At 40.5% G+C, this 23,836-nt stretch overlaps 1 protein-coding gene and 1 long non-coding RNA gene across 2 annotated transcripts in view; one reads left to right on the top strand and one right to left on the bottom strand.

Moving 5' to 3' along the window:
- On the bottom strand, nt 1,957-3,301 carry MYF6 (myogenic factor 6). The gene is given in 3 exon segments (NM_001285602.1): nt 1,957-2,142; nt 2,358-2,448; nt 2,742-3,301. Coding segments are annotated over 3 exon segments (729 nt in total). The 5' UTR covers nt 3,261-3,301; the 3' UTR covers nt 1,957-2,023.
- LOC108635993 overlaps nt 3,742-23,836 on the top strand; it is an 86,446-nt gene continuing 66,351 nt past the window's right edge. The window contains exon 1 of the long non-coding RNA XR_001918022.1: nt 3,742-3,882. This is a non-coding gene — a long non-coding RNA (uncharacterized LOC108635993). The remainder of the gene's footprint in view (nt 3,883-23,836) is intronic.

Here is a 23,836-nt window from a genome sequence, read left to right as displayed (position 1 = left end):
TCTAGTTACTAATGAAAAATAAAAACAGCTAACATTTAAAGTTTATTTTGTGTCCCATTTTGGTTAAAGACTTCGCAGTGAACCTTCACAAGCCCAGGAATTATATCATGAGGAAACGACAAAGAGAGAGGGATCAACGATTCAATTCAGTTATCAGCCCACCGACAGACGTTCAGCAGTTTGCCTCCACTCACCCTCCCACCTGCTGCCTTCACAGTTTTGAGAGGGATCATATGTCCAGATCAGTTTCCTCTATGTAGCTTTCTACATTTTAAAAGTGTTTCAGGAGAAACTGGAATTATTCATGCGCCCAGAAATTTGCGTAACTGTTATACCCAGGCAGAGGCCTTTTGAAATGCTAAAAGGGCAAGATACTGCTTCTTGCCTGCAGGGGGCGCGGTCTGCGGCGGCATCTGGGACGCGTGTGGTGGGCGTCAAGGTCCAGGCTGGCGCATTGGGTAGCAAGGTTGGGCTAGGGAATGCTGAGTTCGATTTGATTTTTCACATTTTTGAACTGGGCAATAGCTGTGGAGAAAAAGAGGAAAGGAAGCAGTTAAGGGAGGAGGAGGAGGGAGTGAAATTGCCGTCTACAGAGAGGGAGAAGTAGCGATTCCGAGGCAATGACTTGCCCGCCTCCTAGGCTTTGCTTCCCACTGCGATTCTTGGTGGTCGTTTCTTCCTGAGGTTACAGGATAAACAAACCTGGCACACGTTGTAAAACCCTCACTGTGAGGAGCTCCTGGGGCTTCAGGCCTCTCTGGGGCTTCCCTGTTTAGTCCAGCTAAGAGGTTTCATGTGTGTTGTGGTCTTTTGCCCTCAGCCAGTTAACCCTTACCTCTCTGGAAGCAACCTTCCATCAAAGATGCCTACCCGCCCTCAGGAGACAGATCGTCCCCCTTCTTTTATCTTTCTATTTGGAAAACAAACCCAAACCACAAGAGGCCTAGAGGATACTCCAGTCTTCAAGCCACCAGTCTAGTTCAAGAAAACCAGGCAGGAATCAGAGACCTTGCTTAGAGGCCAGGGCAGTCCTTGGTACACCATATGAATGCTTCCTCAGGAAGGGCACTGCCTGAAGTGTCAAAGAGGAAAAGTAATTGGGGCAAAATTAGCGGATTTTTTTTTTTGGTGTGTGTGGTTATTTCTTGTAAGGATGAGACTTTCTTGAATTGAAGGATTCAGTTGTTAATTTTGATAAATCTCACCCAGATCTCCAGGTAAAGGGCTCTGTGTTTTAACTAAAAGAAGAAACGGGATGTTGATAAAAGGGAAAAGGACGGATTCTTTCCAAATTGTCTTCACTTCTAACCATAAATGTGAGATCTACATGAGACAGAAAAGTGAACAGTTTAATTCAGACACAGGAAAGCAACCCATTTTCCTCCTTTTAAATCGACCCATAGGTAAACACCCAAATAAATGGGTTTGGGTGGTGTCTAAATTAAAATGTGGTTCACCTTTATTTGTGCCCTCTAAACATTTTTTTTTTCAGTTGAATCAAATTAGACCAACTTTTGTTCATATAGAAACTTATCTTTTAATATTACAATACCAGGATCCTCGCACATTTTATATACAATGTCACTCCACATTTAAAATATATTTCTTAGGTTTACATAAAAAATGAAAGTACTAATGTTATTTACAAAAATACATTCAATACCACTAACATTTAGATGCAACGTTCCCACTTTGTTTTAAACAGGAATGAACTTCTTCTGAACATGGCACAAAAGGATCATCATAATGAAAGTAAATATATTACAAAACCAACCAAACAAAAAGTAAAACCGCTAGATCTAAGCCACTCGCGGTTCCCAAGATACAAGCCCAAAGCCGAAAGGCTTTTTCATCCGAGCGTGCACAGCAGTTTCCAAAAAGTTTCTTTGTGAATCTGTCTCCTTCCCTATCATAAACTCCTGGGTCTGGCTTCCTAAATATTAATGTAACGTGATCTAAAGGATTAGGCGAAGCAGGGAGGGTGGGATCTTCCTGCTCCGTGGAGAACGTCCGGACCACTGAGTTACTTCTCCACCACCTCCTCCACGCAGGGGAGTTTGTGTTCCTCCGAGGAAATGCTGTCCACGATGGAAGAGAGGCATCGAAGGCTACTCGAGGCCGATGAATCAATGCTTGTCCCTCCTGGGAGCAGAAAACACACAGACACATAAACATACTCCCCATGGAAGGAAGGCAGCCCTGCTCCCCGCGCGAGGCGCGGTCCCCGCGTTGGAAGCGCCAGCTCGCAGGGCACATCCCGGTTCCCGCTCGGCTCCGAGCATTGCTTTCTACCCCCAGGAAGCTCCCCAGCCCCTTCCCGGGAGTTTCTCTAGTAGCCCTATGCCCTTTTACTTTACCTTCCTTGGCAGTTATCACGAGCCCCCTGGAATGATCCGAAACACTTGGCCACTGGGAGCTGCAGGTGCGCAGGAAATCCGCACCCTCAAGCTGGAGGAAAACCGAGGCAGCAGATTAGTCAAGAAACATGGGTTCCGGGGGTGGGTTAGGGGGCCGTTGGCGGGGGTGTCTCCCCTGTTTCCTCAGGCCGGGTACGAATTTCCTGCCTCTTGCAGGCACCCCCGTGTTCACGGGTCACCGGGGGTTCATTAGCGAGGGAGCGGGAGGGGCGGGCGAGGAAGGGGGCCGGGAACGGAGACCGCGCAGCTGGAGGTTAAGGCCCGGAGGAAGGCACCTAATCAGCCTATCCGTTCCCCGGCCCCGGCGGCAGCGTCTGGGCTCACATTTTCCTGCTTGGGTCTGTAGCTGAAGGGGTCCACCCCTAACTCCTGCATTTTGTCCTGCTGATCCAGCCGCTGTAGCAGGTCCTGCAACCGCTCGATGTAGTTAATGGCGCTCCGCAGAATCTCCACCTTGGGCAGCCTCTGGTTGGGGTTGGCCACAGTCCGTCGCTTCAGTGCCTCGAAGGCCTCGTTGATTTTCTTGAGCCGCCGCCTCTCGCGCAGGGTGGCGGCCTTCCGCCGGTCGGTGGGGGCAGATTTTCTCTTGCAGGTCTTGCAAGCCCAGATCAGACACTGGCCGGGGCAGTGGGGAGGCTGCAGGCCTGGGGGCGCCAGGACATGTTCCTCTCCGCTGCTGTCGCTCCCGGCTTCTGGGGGCATTTGGTCCTGGCAGGGCGACAGGGTACCATCACTCCCTGGATACAGAGGAGAGCCCTCTGCCACTTCTAAGGGCTGCAGGGTAACATTTTCCCCGTCCAAGTAGAAGAAATAGGAGCCAGTTTCAAAAAGGTCCATCATCATGTTCTCTTCCTTGGCCTCTGACTTGGTCTGAACGGGGTGATGGGCTCAAAAACCCAGAAGGTTCTGGGTGGTTACCCAGATGGCATTTAATTAGTGCGGTGACATAAGTGGCCCCAGCTTTATATATAGTAGCTCCTGAAACTCAATCCAACTTTTAGCTGTCATGGAGCATCAGTCTCTCAATGTGATTACAGCCAGTGCTCTCTAGAACATCTAGTTTGAAAGAAAACCGAGAAGTGTCACCTTCAGAATGATGTGACGACCTATACCCAGGACAGGTTAAAACGAAATGCATAGACCCCTAAATTTAAGCAAAGCAGCGAACACTTCGATTTGGGACACTTTAGAGGCTAACCTGCTTACAGGACAAGTTCAGAACAACTGGGGATTAACACTGCACTGTTCCCCTCCCCCAGGCTCATCTGAATTCTAAGTATAGACCCATGATGAAAGATTTCAAAGGCAATAGCTATTGCTCCAAAATAGCTTGGTTAATATTTGCAGAGTGGTTCAGCTCTTTTCTCTCTCCTGCCTCTCAAAAAGATGCTATTCCTGTGATAAAACCATTACAGTCCTTCCAAGGTTATACATGACTTTCAGGCTTCAGCCTCCATAGCAGCAGGTAAATCTCTTTCCTCTCTTTTACTAAGGTTGTATGACAGTTTGGGAGCTGGAAGGGGTGGCTAGAGGGTGCTCAGATTCCTTCCTTGGCTATCTTTTTCTGGAGGGTGGCAACGTAAGATCCAAATTCCATACCCCTCCATGGTGGACCAGTAGTACCTATAAGGTAAGGGGTGGGACTGAGGATGGGGATGCAATGAATGAATAATGTCTCTTGAGTAATAGTTTTAGTGGAAATAAGACTCATAGCTATTCGATATTCCAGTGTTCAGTGTGGCACTCTAAGTTTCCTCTGGTAAGGCTCCTAGTCTACATTGTGTGCTCACGGCTTTTTCATCTGCTTTCTTGGCACCCTTTGATGCAGATAAGTTGTTTCATAGGATTCAGCTGAGAAAGGTAGCAACGAAGACACAAACCAAGGAAGAGTGTGTTTAACTGCAGCTTGCCTGTGGTTCAGTGCACACAAGTATGGTGGCTGGGGAGGTAGGACAAGATAAGGACGACGTGCAAGGCCCCTAAGTTCCAAAGAAGTCCCTTCAAGTTCTAGCTAAGTTAGTTTCCATTTCTGTGTGCCTAGGTAATACTAGGTTTCTATTTCTCTTAAGATAACAGTGGTTGCCTTATGGAATTTTGGGGACAGTTCGATTAACTGAGCCCATGCGTGTGAAGCATATAACCTTATATTAGCTGCTTGATGAACGTTAGTTATCATGGAGAGCATAAGGCTGTGTCAAGGCTGAGACCATTTCTTATGAAGGAAATGAAGCACAGCTGTGGCAGATACTTTTTCCTCCTATTGAAATTGTTTTATTTTGTTATACCCTTTCCATTTCCCTTCCCTTTCCTTTCTTTCCCAGAGCTCTGGAAGACTCTTTCCAACTATAAATTGCCTTTCGGATGACAGTCACCTCTGGTTTTGGCCATTAGAGTCAGTGCCTGAAAAACCAGATGGAAACATAATATCTTCTTCTTCTACCCCAAGCAGAGATAATTATAGGCTATGCTCAATATGATTTCTTTTTTTTTTTTTTTAATGAATAGGCTGAAAACAATGTCCTTGGACTCAATGGTCAGACAATGTAGAAACTAGTTACATTTTTGAGTTAAGTCGCTTACTCCAGAAGATAAATCTTCATATTTCCCTATCAAGCCATAGACCTGAGATGTTAAATTTTGCCATTTTATGCTGTTTTTACATTTTTGTTATTGTGCAGCTATATATTCCTTATGAAGTATGAGAACCATTTTTCAGTTTTTAAAAAAGTAAGAGGTACAGGGAAGAGTAAGAATCTAATACTTTTGTGCAGTTTCTCCTATTTCTGCCAGTCCCCTGGTTGCTAATACCAGCAGTAGAGACTACAGATTGGAGGCTCCAAGAATTCATGGAATAGCCTTAAATATATTATGGAAAATTACCTTGTGCTTTTAACTTCACTCTGTGCTGCATCTCCTAACGAGAAGACAATTTGAAAAGTCATTTTAAGCAGTAAAATTATATAGCATTATTGCTAAGATTATTAAGAAAATGATATCTGAAATTCATTTATTCAACATTTTTGAGTTACTTACTGAGTGCCAGATAGTGTCTTGGGTGCCAAGAATAAAGCAGTGAAAAATGATCCCTTTTCTTATGGAGATGAAATTTAGAAGGGTGAGTGAGATTGACTAACAATTTAAAAAATAGGAGAAATAGCACTTGAATTGGGGTGTAGAAGGCCTAGATCACAATTACTTCGGGCCTCTGAGAACTTAATCAACCTAATATCTCAAATCAGAGAAGGCAATGGCACCCCACTCCAGTACTCTTGCCTGGAAAATCCCATGGATGGAGGAGCCTGGTAGGGTGCAGTCCATGGGGTCGCTGAGAGTTGGACACGACTCAGTGACTTCACTTTCACTTTTCACTTTCATGCATTGGAGAAGGAAATGGCAACCCACTCCAGTATTCTTGCCTGGAGAATCCCAGGGACAGGGGAGCCTGGTGGGCTGCCGTCTATGGGGTCGCACAGAGTCGGACACGACTGAAGCAACTTAGCAGCAGCAGCAATATCTCAGATTCTCAGTTTTTCACCCATAAAGTACATAATGGCAAAGATATCATATTCTCAAATGTCAGGATAAAGTTTTTAAAAATGCAAAATCACTTCAAAAATGTTGCATACCCATAAAAGAAAAGTATTTTTATTACTACAATTAGGTTTACAGAAAAAAATGAGGTTAGAAAAGTATTGCTTCTCAGAATTTTGTTGCTTGGATGATAGAAGTAACGTGTAAGGTGATAGCGATTCTCAGACTCACCTCTGATTTTAAGACGTTTCAGGCAGATCTGAGACAGTCTATGCATCATGAACCTGCTAAAGAATATGGAAGTGCACTTTCTCCTATATTTTTCCCTTATGTAAATATCACCACTGGAGAAACAGTGAATTCAAAATATAGACAGAGAAGATTCTAGAAAGAAGAGGAAAAAGCTTTGGGGTGCTAATCAATAGCAGCTTCCAGATAGGGATATCATTTCTTTGTGTGAATTCAGCTATCACTACTGAATTGTCATTTCTTATTAAATTACAAAACCCCTTTAACAACATTCTCTAGAATTCAGGCCAATAATATTAGTCTTGTTATTCACCTTGTTCAAACAGATTTTTCCCTTTTTTGTTGTTTTGAGGGCTGAGGTAGGGATGGGAAGAGAGAAAAAAGGAAATGCCAACTTGGGAAATAACCGCTTTTTATTAGATTAGGTAATGGGAAAATACACAATGATTCCAAACAACTAACTAGTGAACTCTTGGAACTCAAACTGTTTACAGAATGTGAGATGCCTGTAATTGCAATTACATTATTTCTCAGTACAACATGGGAGACACAGATCTTGACAAGTGGTCAAAACGGGCTTATCCTCCAAGCTTTAGATAGTTCAAGTGCATTTTTTAATTATGAGAAAAGTAAATAATAAGAAAATAATAAAATTAAATATCAATAAGTCACTTCAGGGGCCTAGAGTTCATAACAAAATGTGAAAGTAAGTCAGTAATAGAATTGAGAGTTTTCAAATAGTTTTCAAATTATTCTTATTTCATGCTTAGTTATTTGTAAATGCATTTTCTTCCCATCATCTCCACAAAATCTTGAATATGTCCAGCTTTTCCTCTCTGTGAAAAAGTGTAGGAGGGAAAGGATTATAGTTGGCCCAGCCAACAGTGGGTTTCCGCTACGAGCCTTTGGGAAGGTGTTTTATCTGGCGGCAAAGCAGAGTCTCAGATAAGTCGGAAACTAAGTTCTAGCCATTCATAATTATACATTCCAGGCTTGTTTTAAAAGAGATCAAATGGCACATATAATACATACATCATAGATTTGTTGTTAGCATAAAATGGAAAAATATATGTTGAGTCCATATTATGGAGTGGGCATTCAAAAATGTTAATTTCCTTCCTTCCCAATCTTACGGCTTCTGATTGAAATAGCCAAAGGGAATTAACTGAAGTATGCAGATCGGTTAAGACAGATGTTTAGGATAAATTTAGGGATTTGTGTTAATTGTGTAACAAGTGAAAATATTAGCACTAGTATTAGTTGCTCAGTTGTGTCCAACTCTTGGCGACCCCATGGACTGTAGCCAGCCAGGCTCCTCCGTCCATGGGGTTCTCCAGGCAAGAATACTGGAGTGGGTTGCTGTTTCCTTCACCATGGGATCTTCCTGACCCAGGGATCCAACCCAGGTCTCCTGTACTGCTGGCAGATTCTTTACCGTCTGAGCCACCAGGGAATATTAGCACTAGTGACTCCAGTAATTGTGTTTCGTGTATTTATGCCCTCAACAAATTTCTGGTTTACTAGGGGGACAGACTCTGATTTTTCAAAAATTACACAAGTGACTAGGAAATTGGAGGAAGAGAATGTGGTTTCTTATGAGTGTGTAACAATGAAGAATCTGTCACGAATGGATGGAATGGTCTGGGAAGTTCCTAAGATGTGGGGTTGGTGTTTCTAGGGAGCAGATTTGAAGATTTTTAACAGACCTGGTGATTAGGGAAGTGGTGACAGTAGGAGGAAGTTCAGGGAAGAAGTAGACACAGCATTAGTCAGAAGCTGATGGAGAGGTTTTCGTGGCTTATACCTAGGGACTTTGGCTAGACTGTTGCCTTTGTTGTTCAGTGACTAAACCCTGTCAGACTCTTGGCGACCCCGTGGCCTGTCACACACCAGGCTCCCCTGTCCGTCACCATCTCCCCTAGTTTGCTCAAACTCATGTCCGTTGAGTCAGTGAGACCGGGTTCAAAAAAGCAGATTCTGTTATAGCTGAAAAAGCAGAACTGAGGGCCAGATAGAAAATAAATATACTTTTTCCGCAGCGGAAAGAAAGACGAGGAAAGGGAATAAAAGAAAGAGGGGCTGGAGGAGGAGGAGAAGGAGAGGAAGAAAATGAACGGCACGAAGTCCAGCCTGTGGGGAGAAGAGGGGTCAGCTAGCAAGGCCAGGCAGTGGCCCTAAAGAACAGGAAGGGCCGCTGACTGAAAGGGAAAATTCAGAAGAGGCAGATTAATGCTCTCAACTTGTGGCTGCTAAATGAGTAACATGAGCCCGGGCACCTGTAATTTACCTAATCTTCAGACAGTTTGTGCCCAGAGATTCCCAAACACCGTGGTAAATATAGCTTACATGTAGACTGACGGAACATTCGAGTTACTGCTGAGGACAAGGTGGGGGGGCAAACCACGCAGAGGAGAAGGGAAGCTTTTTTTAAAAATTCAATAAGGATTTTATTTGTAGTTATAAACATTTTTTTTTGAATTGGGGGAAAATAGCTTTACAGTATGTTGGTTTCTGCTGTACAACAGCGTAAATTAGCGATAATTATACGTAGATTCCCTCTCCGGTCAGCCTCTCTCCCCTTCCCCTATCTCACTCATCTAAGTCATCACAGAGCACCAGGCTGGGCTCCCTGTGTTACAGAGCAACTTTTCAGAGCTATCTGTTTTACACATGATAGTGTGTCTGTGTGGACGCCGCTTTCTCCATTTGTCCCAAAGGCAAATCCCCTGCAACCTCCAGGTAGTGGCAGTGAGAAGCTGGGCAGAGAAAAGCTGGGCTGGGCAGCAGCCTTTTACAAGCAGCTCTGAAGAAATGTGTCCAAGACAAGAGGAACCAGAGAGGCTGCTCTTCAGATGTTTCAAGAAATTTATTCTTTTACTCTTTGCTCTCAACCCCCATATAGAACACAATTTCCACAAAAACTTGTGTTCAGTTCATGCACTAAGCACAAAGGGCCACTGAAAGAGGCTGCAGCTCATTTATTTTCTAGGCACAACATCCAGGGAAAGAGACAGTAAATAGGAGCGTTTCTCCTCTACCCCAGAAACACTCATTCCTTGGTGCTTACAAAATGAAGCTTCCTTTATAATTCTGCGCACTCCCTGTCTTCACTCAGATTGAGGGATTTTAGAGCAATATTTGTGAAACATTACAATGTTTTTAGGTTAAGTGTTCCTACCCTGTGGGTTGCCAACTGGCAAAGGTTTGCTTAGGACAAGTACACTGAAGGTCCTGCTTTCGGGACTAAGCCTGGGAAATCCCCAGACAAATCAGAACAAGCTGTAAGCATCTATCCAGGATAGATGGGTAGAATCTATTCATAGATATGAGCAATGAACAGAGTACAGGATGTATAGACTTTTTTCTTTAAAGAGAATTATACTGATTACAAGTATGGGATTTGATGTTAGACATAAGTTCTAAACTCAGCTCTGCCACTCAGCTCTCACTAATATTTGACCTTGGGCAAGTAATTTTAACTTAAGTCTCAGCTAGTCCATAAAAGGGAGAAGGCAATGGCACCCCACTCCAGTACTCTTGCCTGGCAAATCCCATGGGCGGGGGAGCCTGGTGGGCTGCAGTCCATGGGGTCGCTAGGAGTCGGACACAACTGAGCAATTTCACTTTCACTTTTCACTTTCATGCATTGGAGAAGGAAATGGCACCCCACTCCAGTATTCTTGCCTGGAGAATCCCAGGGACGGGGGAGCCTGGTGGGCTGCCGTCTATGGGGTCGCACAGAGTCAGACACGACTGAAGTGACTTAGCAGCAGCAGCAGCAGCAGTCCATAAGATGGAAATAATATTACCTTATAAGTTGGTTTTAATGATTAAAACTGTTAATAAGCAACTAATATACAGTGTCCAGCACACAGAAAACAATACAAACTGGTATTATTTCACTCGATCGAAGAAAAGAAAAATCACCCGTCTACCGCTTGCCTCAATAAATCATACTTTGGGTTTTTTGTCCTACATATGGCCAAAAATTTTATGTGATATAATATTACATAATATAAATTTCATATTAAATAATTTTAAGAATATAAATATAACATCATGTATATATGGTCTTTTTCACTTAAACTTAGTAGTTTATGTAATCATAAACTTTTTTCATGATGCTCCATAATAACTGATTAAAATGTCTAAGATATATGGAATGGCCTTTCAATGTTGTTTACATCTTTCAGAAACTAAATGATTGTGATCTTCAGATGATCCAAATTATAGTAGGGTCTGGTGTTACCAGCTTGCTAAGCTAAACAGATGTCTCTAGTATAGAATGGTTAGCCAAGTATTCTGTTACTGCCCTCCAACTGGCTGGTTATGACATATTGTCCAAAATAGTTGGTGCTTTAAAGCCTATGTCAGAGCCTACTGTGACAAATAGTCACCACTGTACAAACACATTTACCCCATAAAGTTTCTCTACCGGTTTGGAAAAAAGCAGTTGTTTAATCAGACGTACACACACATTTCACACTTTTTCAGAAGTTCAGACATCTCACCTTGAGATAAATACATGTTAGCTTTTAGGATGGTAAGTGGCAGAAGCATGCCAAAAGTGATAAAATGTTTAAATTGTACATAACCTGGTGCTTTTTAAGTACAGGAATTATTTCAGTGTGTTGCTAGTCACATAAAAATTAATCATGTTAAGTTTTGTCTTCCCTAATTTCAAGATCTGGGCCAGGTGTTGTGATTGGAAAAGGCATGCTATATAATTTCACAATGTAAGCACAATCTTTTTATTAAGTAATTAAATTCTTTTCTGTTTAAGTATAAACTATATGAGATTAAAAGCTGTTTGACACTGTAATATTCCAGGATTTGTACTTTTAGAGTATAGCATAAAGAGTAGCTATATATAATTTATTTTGTAAAGTTGTAGCCATCAGTCAATTTTGAAAAAAAAAAAAAGTGGCAATTCCTGTGTTGAAGCACTTTAGATAAATGATTTCATTATGTATCACAACGTTTTGGGCTTCCCTGATAGCTCAGTTGGTAAAGAATTTGCCTGCAATACAGGAGACCCCAGTTTGATTCCTGGGTTGGAAATATCTCCTGGAGAAGGGATAGGCTACCCACTCCAGTATTCTTGGGCTTCACTTGTGTGGCTCAGCTGGTAAAGAATCTGCCGACAATGTGGGAGACCTGGGTTCGATCCCTGGGTTGGGAAGATTCCCTGGAGAAGGGAAAGGGTACCCACTCCAGTATTCTGGCCTGGAGAATTCCATGGACTGTATAGTCCACGAGGTCACAAACAGTCAGAGACGACTGAGTGACTTTCACTTCATCTCACAATGTTTTGCCAACATGTTTATCTCCATTTTTAAAAGGGAATAAAACAATGAGAAATTACTCTCTCCAAATCACATGCTTATTAACTAAATTCTGGCTCTTAAAGCACCTCTTACAGCTCATAAATTGATTTATATAAACAAAAAGAAGTTGCAATGAAAAAGAAAAGTCTAAGGGCAAGTTAACTTAGAGGACCTTTCAGTGTTTATCTGTCCACCCGTAGGATAACTTCCGTTTTTCTAGTGACCAAAAGAGGTACTGTGGATAGCTGTTGGCTGAGATTTGGACCTCTGTTGACCCATTGGGAAAGAATGATGCAATGGTATTTTCCATGTACAGTGCCATATACAGGCAGCCTGTCCCAGAGGTCATGAAATTGCTGCTCAAATTCAAATGCTTGAAACCCATGGTCTATTGCTTACTTAAAATATACACAGTAAGAAGGAAAGAGAAAGACAGCATAGTTTAGCACACTTACAGCAAGGTAAAGGTGGGGTGGAGAGACCTTACTATCCAAGTCTTGAGTTACACAATGCATATGTGCGTGTGTGTGTGTGAAGTCGCTTCAGTCATGTCTGATTCCTTGCAACCTCATGGACCGTAGCCCACCAGACTCCTCTGTCCATGGGATTTCCCAGGCAAGAATACTGGAGTGGGTTGCCATGCCCTCCTCCAGGGGATCTTCTCAACCGGGAGACTGAACCCACATCTCTTCTGTCTCCTGCATTGGCAGGTGGATTCTTCACCACTAGGGCCATCTGGAAAGCCTACACAATGCATTTATGTCCTGTCTTTCTTCCTTCCCCTTCAGTCTGCCCAGTAGACCAGTGCAAGGACCAGAATTGAGGATGAGCAACGGATTTCACCAGATAGAAGGTGTCTGAACAAATACACAGATGCTCTATATACCTAGTCAAAACTACAGCTCGCCTATAGGGAACTGTATCTACTGTATCTACTGGGCAGCTAGCCGATTATGTGGACCAAACTGGATTTCACCAATAAGTAGTCATTTTAAGACTTCTTGAATACGGGGTTTCCCAGGCACATTTGGTTGTTTGATACTTAACTGGCCCTCCAGCCCTTTCTATGTTGACAAGCATAGCGTGTACTCACTTTGTCTGTAACCTGTTTTACCAATTATTTGCTTTCATATTTAGTTTCATCTACTCTCTTATACTCTATGGTAGGATTGAATATTCTTAAGTAACAGCAAGTATATATTATAGGTCCTTTCAGAATAGTTCTTTACATGTTTTCAAATATTAATAGAATTGCTGTTGCTTGATATTTTCTAGTATCTTGCCTAATTTCTTTGAATTCTTTAATATAAATCTCCCTTTATAAAAGTTTCACAATCTCTAATTTCTATTTGCCATTTACCATCTCTTGTTCTTTGCTTCTTTTTGAAAGTTGTTTAAAAAAATAGTTTGGGCTTGAAAGATTCCTTAAAAAAAAAAAAGTGGGGATGTTTTGTTCCAAGAATTACCACATCAGCTGAGTGTAGAATTTCTTTCTAAATTTGTTTTCAAGGAAACAGACGAGCATATGCTTTTGGAGCTCAACAAGGTAAGGTGCTTACATAGCCCTTAAGAAAGCATTCTTTTCTCAAAACACAGACTAATGTGAATTGTGACAAGCATGACTCTTATGATGGATATTTGGTGAAGTATGATTTTCTTTTCATACAAACCAGGTCTCTATTAACATGGTTTCCTCAAGTCCACTTCTCACTTTCAAATCCTCTAGGAGTTGACACCAACTGCCCATTTTGACACTCGCTCACTAATTTCCTTTCAATAGGACGATTCTCTCAGCTGTTGTGGCAATTTATGGTCTTGCAGACACTTCTGGTACGGCTCTTTGTTGACTATTCTTTCCGTGTTCAGGAGACGGTATAACACCAGGCCCTGCAAGTGTGTCGCAGAGTCATTAGTGTAGTTTACCATCTGTTTCATTTCTACTCTCACTGAGGGAGACTTCAGCTGAGCCCTTAAAAAGTCAAAAGAACAGAATCAGTTAGTTCTCTCCAGCAAGACTGAATGGGCTTGATATCAGGTAAATCCATGCCAGTGCTTTCTTTCCTAACTTGCACTGTTCCACACACCCAACCTGACTGGGTCCAATAGATCTCTAATTTACAGATTTTTGTTTGTTTTTTCCGATTGGGAGGTGTGTGTGCACACATCATGTGAGGGAGGTCATTTCCCTGCCATGACTGGAAGCACTCACAGAACCCAGGAAACAGAGAATGATTTTTGTAGCCCCTTGTGAAATATGAATGACCTTGCTAGTTTCTATTCATGATTGGGAAACCGCCAGTACTTTGAGAATTAAAGAGCATAAAAATGAATAATAGAAGGAAAAGCTGCAGAAGAGGACAGTATTTGTTTTGTGATAAAATGAAGTGGGACTGACTGCATGACTTTTCTGTGGTGCAAGCTCTTTTCTTGTGTGTCGTTTTGCTCTGGGTTAGTGAGAAACAGCATGTCACCAGGAAAGAATGCAAGAATCCAGGGCTACTTTACACTTTACCAGTCTGTTGTTCTGTTCCTGGAAATGTTTGTATTTGATGTTTTCCAGAAGGTAGCAAATGTGTGTGTGTGTGTGGCTGCTATGCTTAAAGATAAGTGTACTGTGATATTCCATTGTTTTATTTTACCTTTGTATTCAAATCGGTGAACATGGTTTAATCTTTCAGATTTTGTTTCATCTTACAATATAATAACACTAAGAACATATGCCGCTTTAACTAAGTAATTTCAAGCTATTCATTCATTAATGTTCCCTACATGATTCTACAACAGCTAGACTTCTTATGTTTCAAACTTTATTTTTACTTCTTGGAGTGTTTGGTATTTTATATAGCTTTCTAAAGTTCCCAGAGCAGAATTTTTTCTTTAATCTTATTCATTTCAATTCACTAAAAAGCTTATTTTTTTTTTCTGACTTTGAAGAAAATCCCAGTCTTCTCTATGGAATAAGTTATCTTTTGAAGATTAAAGTGATGATTAAAATCAGCTTTTGGACATATGATAATACTATAATACTATTTTTGGCAGTGGTATGTTACTTAAAATGTTTTATAAATGCATTATCTTAGCAATAACTTCAACCACAGGAAAAATGAAGCATGATCTTATAAGATTAGTGGGAGATTTCCTGAGGGTGCAGTAATTTAGCTCTACTTTCAGAAGTGGGCAGCAAGACTTTTCTGGGGCTCTGGGGCTTTTAATAGTCTATCTAGAATAAAGACAAATAATGGAGCCAGAGGAGGAAGGAGAGGGAGAGAGGCAGGGAGGGAGAGAGGGAGAGAGGGGAGAGGGGAAGGAAAAGCCAGAAGGGGAAATGTAGGGCTATAAAATCATTCTGAGTTCAGAATTGACCACGTGGCTTCTATCAGAATCTACTCTTTTTATAAAACAACTCACAACATTTTGAAAATCAAAGGCCTTAGCCTAAATCACGTCTTTTTAATGGTATGCTTCCTTGGTAATAGAATCTGGTGAAAAAGCACAGAATCACAGGAAACTTGGGAGCACTCGATTTTGTCTAGTATGTTCCTATTTCAAAGTTTATGACTGTAAGAAAATACTCACAAGGGACTATGTATGGAGTGTGGATCATCAGGCGATTTCTATTTTTCACAACTGCCTCTTTTCCTATGTCTCATATTGATTACAGTATTTGCTCCTGTGGTTATTCATAACCAAGCTCTTATCACATTGCCCTCTAGTGCTTATTTGCTCATGTAGTCCACCCTGGAGAGCAGGAACTATGTAATCATCAGTGCTTAGAAGACTACCTGGTGGAAAGCAGGTACTGTGTAAGATCTGCTGAGTGAGAATTGTCAAAACCCTCATCGTCTTCCCTGAGATGAAATAGCATCTTTCCTTATCAGATACTTGTTTCTTTTATTTCTATTTCTGTTTGTGATTTGGTGCTTTGCCCAAAACATTGTGCATCCAGATCAGTGAAAGATACAATGCTCATCTTATTTTAGTAGAAGTTCCTGGAAACTTTATGGGATAATAGGCACTCTACTTAAAAAAAAAAAAAAAAATATATATATATATATATATATATATATATATAGCAAGCTTTATTTTTGGAGCTGTAATTGCTAAGCCCTGGATACTGCTGCTGCTGCTGCTAAGTCACTTCAGTCATGTCTGACTCTGTGTAACCCCAGAGACAGCAGCCCACCAGGCTCCCCCATCCCTGGGATTCTCCAGGCAAGAACACTGGAGTGGTTGCCATTTCCTTCTCCAATGCATGAAAGTGAAAAGTGAAAGTGAAGTCGCTCAGTCATGTCCGACTCTTCGCAACCCCATGGACTGCAGCCTACCAGGCTCCTCTGTCCCTGGGATTCTCCAGGCAAGAGTACTGGAGTGGGGTGCCATCACCTTCTCCGAAGCCTTGGATACTAAATCTAAGTAATTAATTGCTTAGCCTGGCTGTCACAACAAAATTAGAGAACATCAATTTGTGTTTAGGCACTCGTGCTATGTAAGAAGACATCATGGTAATTTATTGGCCACTTGTTTTAGAAGTATTGCTGGGTTGCTTGTTCCTAGTCACCCAGTTCCTGAATACCTGGTCATCCTCATTGTTCCTGGCTTCCATGTCATGAGAGTCTCCCAGCCGACCCTGACAGTGAAGGCCTTGGGACATGTGGTATCTTAGTGCTGGCCATTCTCCTGGACACTCTCCAGTCGCCACCATTTCACTTCCTGAACTTTACTTGTTCAGAGGTGCCTGGGTTCCTGAGGTAGAATAGTATGGAACCCACTGGAACCAGTTATCCTTAACACCCCTCTGTATCCTTCAACTTTCTTCTTAATCAAGTCTTAGCTTTATAATAATAAAAATATTTTAATTTACCTTGAAATAATTTTGTACAACACTTTTTAGTCTAATATTAACACTTATTTTTAAAAAATGGATCTTAAATGTTTCATATCATGTAACACACGAAAGGTGACTCAGACAGTAAAGAATCTGCCTGCAATTCAGGAGATCTGAGTTTGATCCCTGGGGCAAGAAGATCCTCTGGATAAAGGAATGGCAATCCATTCCACTATTCTTGCCTGCATAATTCCATGGACAGAGGAGCCTGGCAAGCTAGAGTCCATGGGGTTGCAGAGTTGGACACGACTGACTAACACTTTGACTTTCACTTTGTTTTCAATACACTTGCGACAACTTTAAAATGACCACAGTAGTCTGTATAAGGTGCTGTTGAAATAATCAGGCCTCAATAAACTTCTTAGTAGAGCAGACCTCTCCTTTCATGTGACTTAATTATGATCTTTTGATGAACTCACTTATTAAATATTTTTTTGGTAAATTACATGTAATTCAGGCCTAAACTCTGAGAGTGAAATGGTCATACTTCTAGCCAATGGCATTAACTCCCAAACTGTCTTATTAAATAGCTTCATGAAAACGTATTTGTTTATGGCTGGGCTGGGTTTTCATTTCTGCTCCTGGGCCTCCTCTAGTTGCTGTCACTGGGGGGTCATTCTTCGTTCTGGTTCCCAGACTTCTCAGTGGCTTCTTCTGTTGCAGCGCACAGGCGCTAGACATTTGGGCTTCGATAGTCGTGGCTTGTGGGCTCTAGAGCCCGGGGCTCAGTAGTTGCGGGGCACCGGCATAGTTGCTGTGAGGCGTGTGTAATCTTCCCAGTCCAGGGATCAAACGCGTGTCTCCTCCATTGGCAGGCAGGTTCTTTACCACTGAGCCACCAGGGACGCCCTAAAGTTCACCATTGTAAAATGCGTCATTCGGCGGTTTATAGTATTTTCACAAAGTTGTACAATCCTCACCACTATTTCCATCACCCCAAGAAGAACCCTTGTACCCATTAGTAGTCACGTCCCATTTCCCACTCCGTTCCTGGCAACCACTAATGAACTTTCTATGGATATGCCTATTTTGGATATTCAGTTTAAGTGGAATAATTGCAATATGTCTGGCTTCTTTAGAAACCACGGGTGAAATGGCACTTCACTTAACCTTCTCTGATCAAGGTTTTAAGACTTTCAAGTCCTCCAGGCAGCATGCAGCCTGAACAATAAGATGCCTGCCTGAGTTGTTTTCCAGGAACTTGGAGTCAGCTGCATCTAGTCCAGGCTGAGCCAAGAGTCAGCTGTGTCTAGTTCGAGCTGCGCTCCATAGGGCTAGAAAGGACCGCTGACCGCTGGTCTGGGCATGCGTGGGCATGCGGATGCATGCGCACTTGTGACCTTTAAAATGTGCAGAGGCCTGTAGCTTAGTTACGCAAGTGCTGTACAAAGATTCTCTTGGCTTCTCCGAGATGATTTGAGACCTATTTGCCCATCTCCTTGCTTTGCTGCAAACCTCGGCGTCTCACCGTTTTGGCTTGCTGTGAGTTGTGTGAAACAAACCGGTGAGTAACACCTTCACTTAGCGTAAAGTTTTCAAGGTTGATGTTTGAATAAATACTCCATTCCTTTTTCTGGCTGAATAATATTCCATTGCATGCATGTACCACATTTATTTATCTGTTTTGGTTTTTTTTTTTTGGCTATTATGAATAATGTTGCAGTAGAAACTTAAATGTGCGACTCTGTGTGTGGAGCCATAGTTTGTTTGAACTGGTACCATAAGAAAGCCTCCACAATGTGGTTAGTTGATAAATCTTTTAAGTCTCTATGGTTCCTCCTCTACAGCTTTATATCTTTTCCAGATTTTTTTTTAAAGAATTGAGTCATTTGTCCTGTATGGTTTTCCAAACTCTGAATTTTGTTGATAGCATTTTTGGGCATAATTTAACATGTTTTTCTAATGTCTATAATTTCATCAATTGCTAGCTGGATGTAGATGCTTGATTGGATTCAGACTCAATGGGGGAGACAGGGCTGGCAAGATTATATTGTACTTTTTTTTATTCTACAAACCTGTCTCTCTTTCTCTCTCTCTCTCTTTTTTTTTTTTTTTTTTACCATTAGCAGCCGTTCATGATCTTTGCTTAGATACATTACGGAATGAGAAGTTGTGATAGTCTGTTATTTATTTATTAGCTAGAATATGGTATAAAGAAAAAAAATCTGCCCTCAAATATTTTGTTTTAAAAGTGATTTTTATTTTACTTTCTGATATTTCATTATTAGTGTAAAAAAATGCAACAGATTTCTCTGTGTTAATCTTATATCCTGCTACTTTGCTGAATTTAACACTTCTAGTAGTTTTTGTGTGAAGTCTTACAGAGTCTCCTATTTAAAGTATTGTATCATCTGCATATAATGACAGTTTTCCGTCTTCCCTTTCAAATTGGATACCTCTTATTTCTGGCGTCACCCACTCGACAGACATGAGTTTGAGCGAACTCCGGGAGTTGGTGATGGACAGGGAGGCCTGGCTGCTGCTATTTATGGGGTCTCAAAGAGTCTGACACCACCGAGTGACTGGACTGAACTATTTCCTCTTGGATACATTTTGTTTCAGGGACATACTTGTCAGAATTCTTATAAATTTTGGAGAAAATGTAAATGTTTCACATTTGGTTAATATGACCCACTTGGCATTAGAAGTTGGTGTTTATCCTAAGAAGGTGAAATTATTTATGATTTTTTAAAGGAAATTAAGACCAAAGGAAATAAGGCATGGAACATACTAAGATTTATTCACTCCAACATCCATCTTGGTTTATCGCAAGGGGGTTAAATTTGACATGATTTCATTTCCCACCCCCCCCCCCCCCGACAGCCAGTTTCCCTGCATCATTTCTGAATAGCAACATATCTTTTCTTCCTTGGTGGGTGATGCTTTCTGATATATTAAAATCTTATGATGTTACCTGTATTTGAAAACTTGTCTGTTTCATTAGGTATTGCTTCTTATATTAGTTACACACTTCAACTTTATTCTTATAAAATATTTTAACATATGAAAGGAAAGTTTTCTCATCACTCTTAATCACATAAAAGTTTATTTCTGTTATTTATTTTTCCAGATGTTTTCATAATGTGAACTTAAGATGTTTTCATAAATATGAAATAATCTAACACTTAAAGATTTTTAAGTTGCCACGTTAAGCTTATGAAGTAATTTGAAAATAATCTTGTTTTTTATAATAGGCTTCCCTTACTGAAAAATCTGATCATATCTTATGTTTCCCTGTTCTATAGGTTTCTTCAGAAGTGCCCTCTGAGGTTAGCCTCTGTACTTTATGTTTTGGATGTTATCAGTGAACTAATTTTTCCCATTCTTTCTTATCACTCATTAATTGGTTGTTATCCTTTTTGAATATTTATTTTGTGGTCACTTGTATTCAAGAACCTTTATTAAAGCCTTTCAGTCTACTGATTTGTACCTTCTAGGTATGCAGTATTTTGTATCAAATAATGACAATTTTGACTTGTTATTTTTGTTTTTCTTATTGCTTTGGTTAGATAAGCAGTGTATATTTTTGGTACCTGATTTTGATGAAATCTTTGTCTCTCAAATCTTTCTCTAGTGCCTTAGTTATTTAAAGCCTGTATGTATTTTTCATGCAATTCCCATTTATTTAGTACTGTTAAGCCACACTGAGGAGTGATCCCGAGATACATGTGTGTGTATCTCTGTCTATATCTGTCTTCAGAAAGTGAGGGGTTGTTGAAGCCAGCCTGAGTCTCTCTACTTTGTGTCTGCCCCCGAGGAAGGGCAATGCTTCTAAGCCTGGCTGGCCAGTAGGACCCTGACCCCTCATGACCCGCTTCCCTTCCTCCGGCTTTCCTGGATCTGAGCGGTGCCAGCTCCTGGCTTCTCTTCAGCTGTGCCCCACCTGCCCGCTATGATGCGATGCCTCCTCTCGGCCCACCCGCGTGTGTCCTGCCTGCTGGACTCGCCACCTGTTGCTGCTTACTGTCCTCTCTGGCCCTGGTAGCTGCCTCCGTGTGTGTACAGATTGGCAGCTGAGTCCAGACTTGCCTCTGCATCTCAGCACCTGTCTCACCTCGTGGAATATTTGGTTCCAAGTTTCTTTTGAAACTGTGTCTCCCTGCTTGTATAGTCTAATTAGTTTTGATGGCGTCTTTGAGGGGGTGGGGAAAAAACGTGTTAAACCCCTACCTGTCTCCTTACGGAGTAAATATAATGTAATTAAAAAAAAAAGTTTGAGTACTTTGGCTGTAATATTCTAGTGGCTGTTGAAATATGTTGATTTCTATAAGTGGTCCCCAAGTTTTATGTTTTGAAGGCTTACATGCTTTTAGGAAGTGAGATGTGTGTTGGTATGCACACAATATAAGGATATTGGCCATTAACTTTGCTGGTTACAAACTGCTGTGTAGGGGAAATCATGTTTGTTGAAGTGTCTATAAGACGAAAAATACTGTTGAACTCGTTTTTAGTATGTTGTCCGATTGTACAGAATTCCTTTATGTCACTTTCAGTTGTTCAAAGGATTTTTGTCTGCATACTGTTAAGATCTTAGTTTCATTCTGGGTAACTGGTGATCCTGAATAAATGACAAGTTACTGTCTGCTCATTGTCCCTGCTCCCCTACTTGCATTTATCTTTGATCCAGTAGTGCTTGTTTGCTCCTTGTTAAGATATTTTAGCAAATGGAGATTGGTAGGAAAATACACTGCCGGGTAGGCCACGTCATTTTACTTCTTCTAAGGGAAGCTTTCCAGTTGCATATATTAGTTCAGGCTCATCTCATACAGAAGGTGATGTTATACGAAACGCAATGAGGTTAAAATTGTGAGAAAAAGTTAGCCCTTATTCACGAGCAGCTGACAATCTAGTAAGAGGGGGAACATGAGTGGAGGATAAGATCTGTTGAGAATATAGGAGCTAAAGCATGGTATTGATAACGTGTACGGTGTGTTAAGGCAGGAAGTATCATAGTTTGGCTTAGGTCTGGAAAATTGGAGTAAGACTGGGGGAAAAACACTTTATGAGTTTAACTTAATAGGCAATGTCAGGCTGCCAAATGGATGGGTAAAATAATAGAGCTGAGAGCTAGGGAGAGAAATCTGGCAACAAGTTCCTGAGATTTGGGAAAACAAACGGTACATCTTGGTTTGGATCAATACATATTGGAGGAGGCAGCAAATTGCAGAAAGAATATCAAACTTGATGCTTGAATTCAAAGGGTAGCACTACCACTGGCTGACTATATTACATGAGTAACTTGCATAAAGGGGCTTATTTTAGATGATATCCAGAAATGTCTGTTCTTGAGGATAAGAGTAATAAGAGTTCACATATATGTTCTGTGTCCAAATAGGTGAGATCAAAGCTACTGTGTATCTGGTGGTCTCTAGGTAATACAGTGGTGTGTGGTAGCCGATGCTATAGACTCTAAAGTCAGATTTCCAGTTTCAGTTCTAGGCTGTTTCACCTACTTGATGTGTAAACCCAGGCAGGTTATTTAACCTTTTTTTTTTTTGCTTTTGTTTTCTCATTTGTAAAAGGCAAATCATGATACCTACTACCACGAATTGTCAGGAGATTAATATTTATAAAATCCTTAGAAGAATGCTTGGCACATAATGATTCATTAAAGAAAGCTGTTATTATTCATGGTAAATAGAATTGTAAGTCTGTCATGCAAATGATTCCTATTACAATTGTAAGTGTATCCTTTAAAATATAAATAAGTAAAAACTCTGAGGTAATAGCCCAGAGACGTAGATGTCGACCCTGTTAGTATGCACCAACTTTATGAATGTGGTACCCTTAGATTGATGAAGCTCTGTTTTCCGCTCTAAGAGTCCAGCAAGTGGATTCATATCTTCCACAGCAGTTCACCTGAAACTATAAATACTAAGTGAATATGAATATAGTTTTTAGTGAACTATAAATACTAAGTGAATAAGAACTAGTGAATTCTGCGGAAAGCACTTGCAGTATGTCAGGTTTTATTTTTAATGTTAAAACACTGATTGCTAGTCCTTTGGGAATGGAGTAAATAAACATTTCTCTTCATATTGCCCTCATTCAAGCAGATGAGCAGGATACTTTGATAGATTAGTGAAAACAGTACATAAATATTTATGTCATTGCAATAAGTTATTAAAGTTTAAATTATACTCACACTTTTAAAGTTATGAAATATTTCAAACACAAAACTTTAAAGAATATTTTTTATTCATTACTTAATTTTAACAAATCTCTGTGGCCATATAAGCTTTAGACTTTAAAACAAAATTTACAAATGCGTTTGAAACCCTTGTGGTCCCCTTGATTTCATGGCAGTTCATCTTCCTCCCCGAGTTCCTCCCATGTCAGAGGAAATCACGATTCTGATGCCCTTACATTACTATTTATGATTTTACATACATACTATAATCTGTTAACCCATTAAATATGCACTGCTTGTGTTTTAAAAACATATGAGTAGCTTACTGTAAATATCTTAATAATTTTTTCATTATTCTATTTTTAATCAACTTTATTGAATTATAATTTACATGAAAAAAGCATTCATTGTATGTATACAACTTAAAACATTTTAACAAATAAATATACCTGTATAAATAACACTCTATTCAAGATACAGAACTTTCAGCACCCTCCAAAAGTTCCTTTTTGTCCATTGCAGTCAATTCCCCACATAAACTCCACTCCAGGTAACCACTGATTTGATCTCCATCACTATAGATTAATTTTACCTGCTCAAGAACTACATCTAAATGGACTCTCTTCCAGTATGTATTCCCCTATATTTGTCTTCTTTTCACTCAGTATAATGGTTTTGAATATTTTTCCTGTTTTCATATGTATCTCTATTTCATTGTCTTGTCAAAAAATGCCACAACTTAATTGCTCATTCCTGCTGGTGGGTATTTGGATTCTTTCCATTTTTGGCCATTGTAAATAAAGTTGCTAAGAGCACTATTAAGTCCATTTCTGGAAATATATTTTAACTTCCCTTGGATAAATGAGTAGGAGTGGCAATACTGAGTAATATGGCAATAGGGTATTATCTTTGTAAGAAATAGTCTGTGTTTCAGAGTAGTTGGACCATATACCATAGCAGCTTCTCCAAATTTGTGCTAGCATGACTTGATATTACCTGTCATTTTTAACTTTAATTAACTTTATTAGTATGGTTACTTCATTCTGCTTTTCATTTGCATTTTCTTGAGGACTGATGGTGTTGAGCATCTTTTTATGTATTGTCCATCTGTGTGTGTGTTAATCTGTAAATATACATGCATTCTGGATACCAGTCCCAGGACTTGCATCTTGTCACCTTTGTGACTATTTTCTCCTATTCTCCCAGACAATGGCCTGACTTTTCATTTTCTTCATAGTCTTTTAAAGAGCAGAATGTTATAATTCTGATGGTACAATATATCAATTTTTTCTTTTAT

This window comes from Capra hircus, chromosome 5 (assembly GCF_001704415.2).
Source record: "Capra hircus breed San Clemente chromosome 5, ASM170441v1, whole genome shotgun sequence".
In the NCBI taxonomy this organism is placed as follows: Eukaryota; Metazoa; Chordata; class Mammalia; order Artiodactyla; family Bovidae; genus Capra; species Capra hircus.
This window is presented reverse-complemented; position numbering and strand designations above follow the sequence as displayed.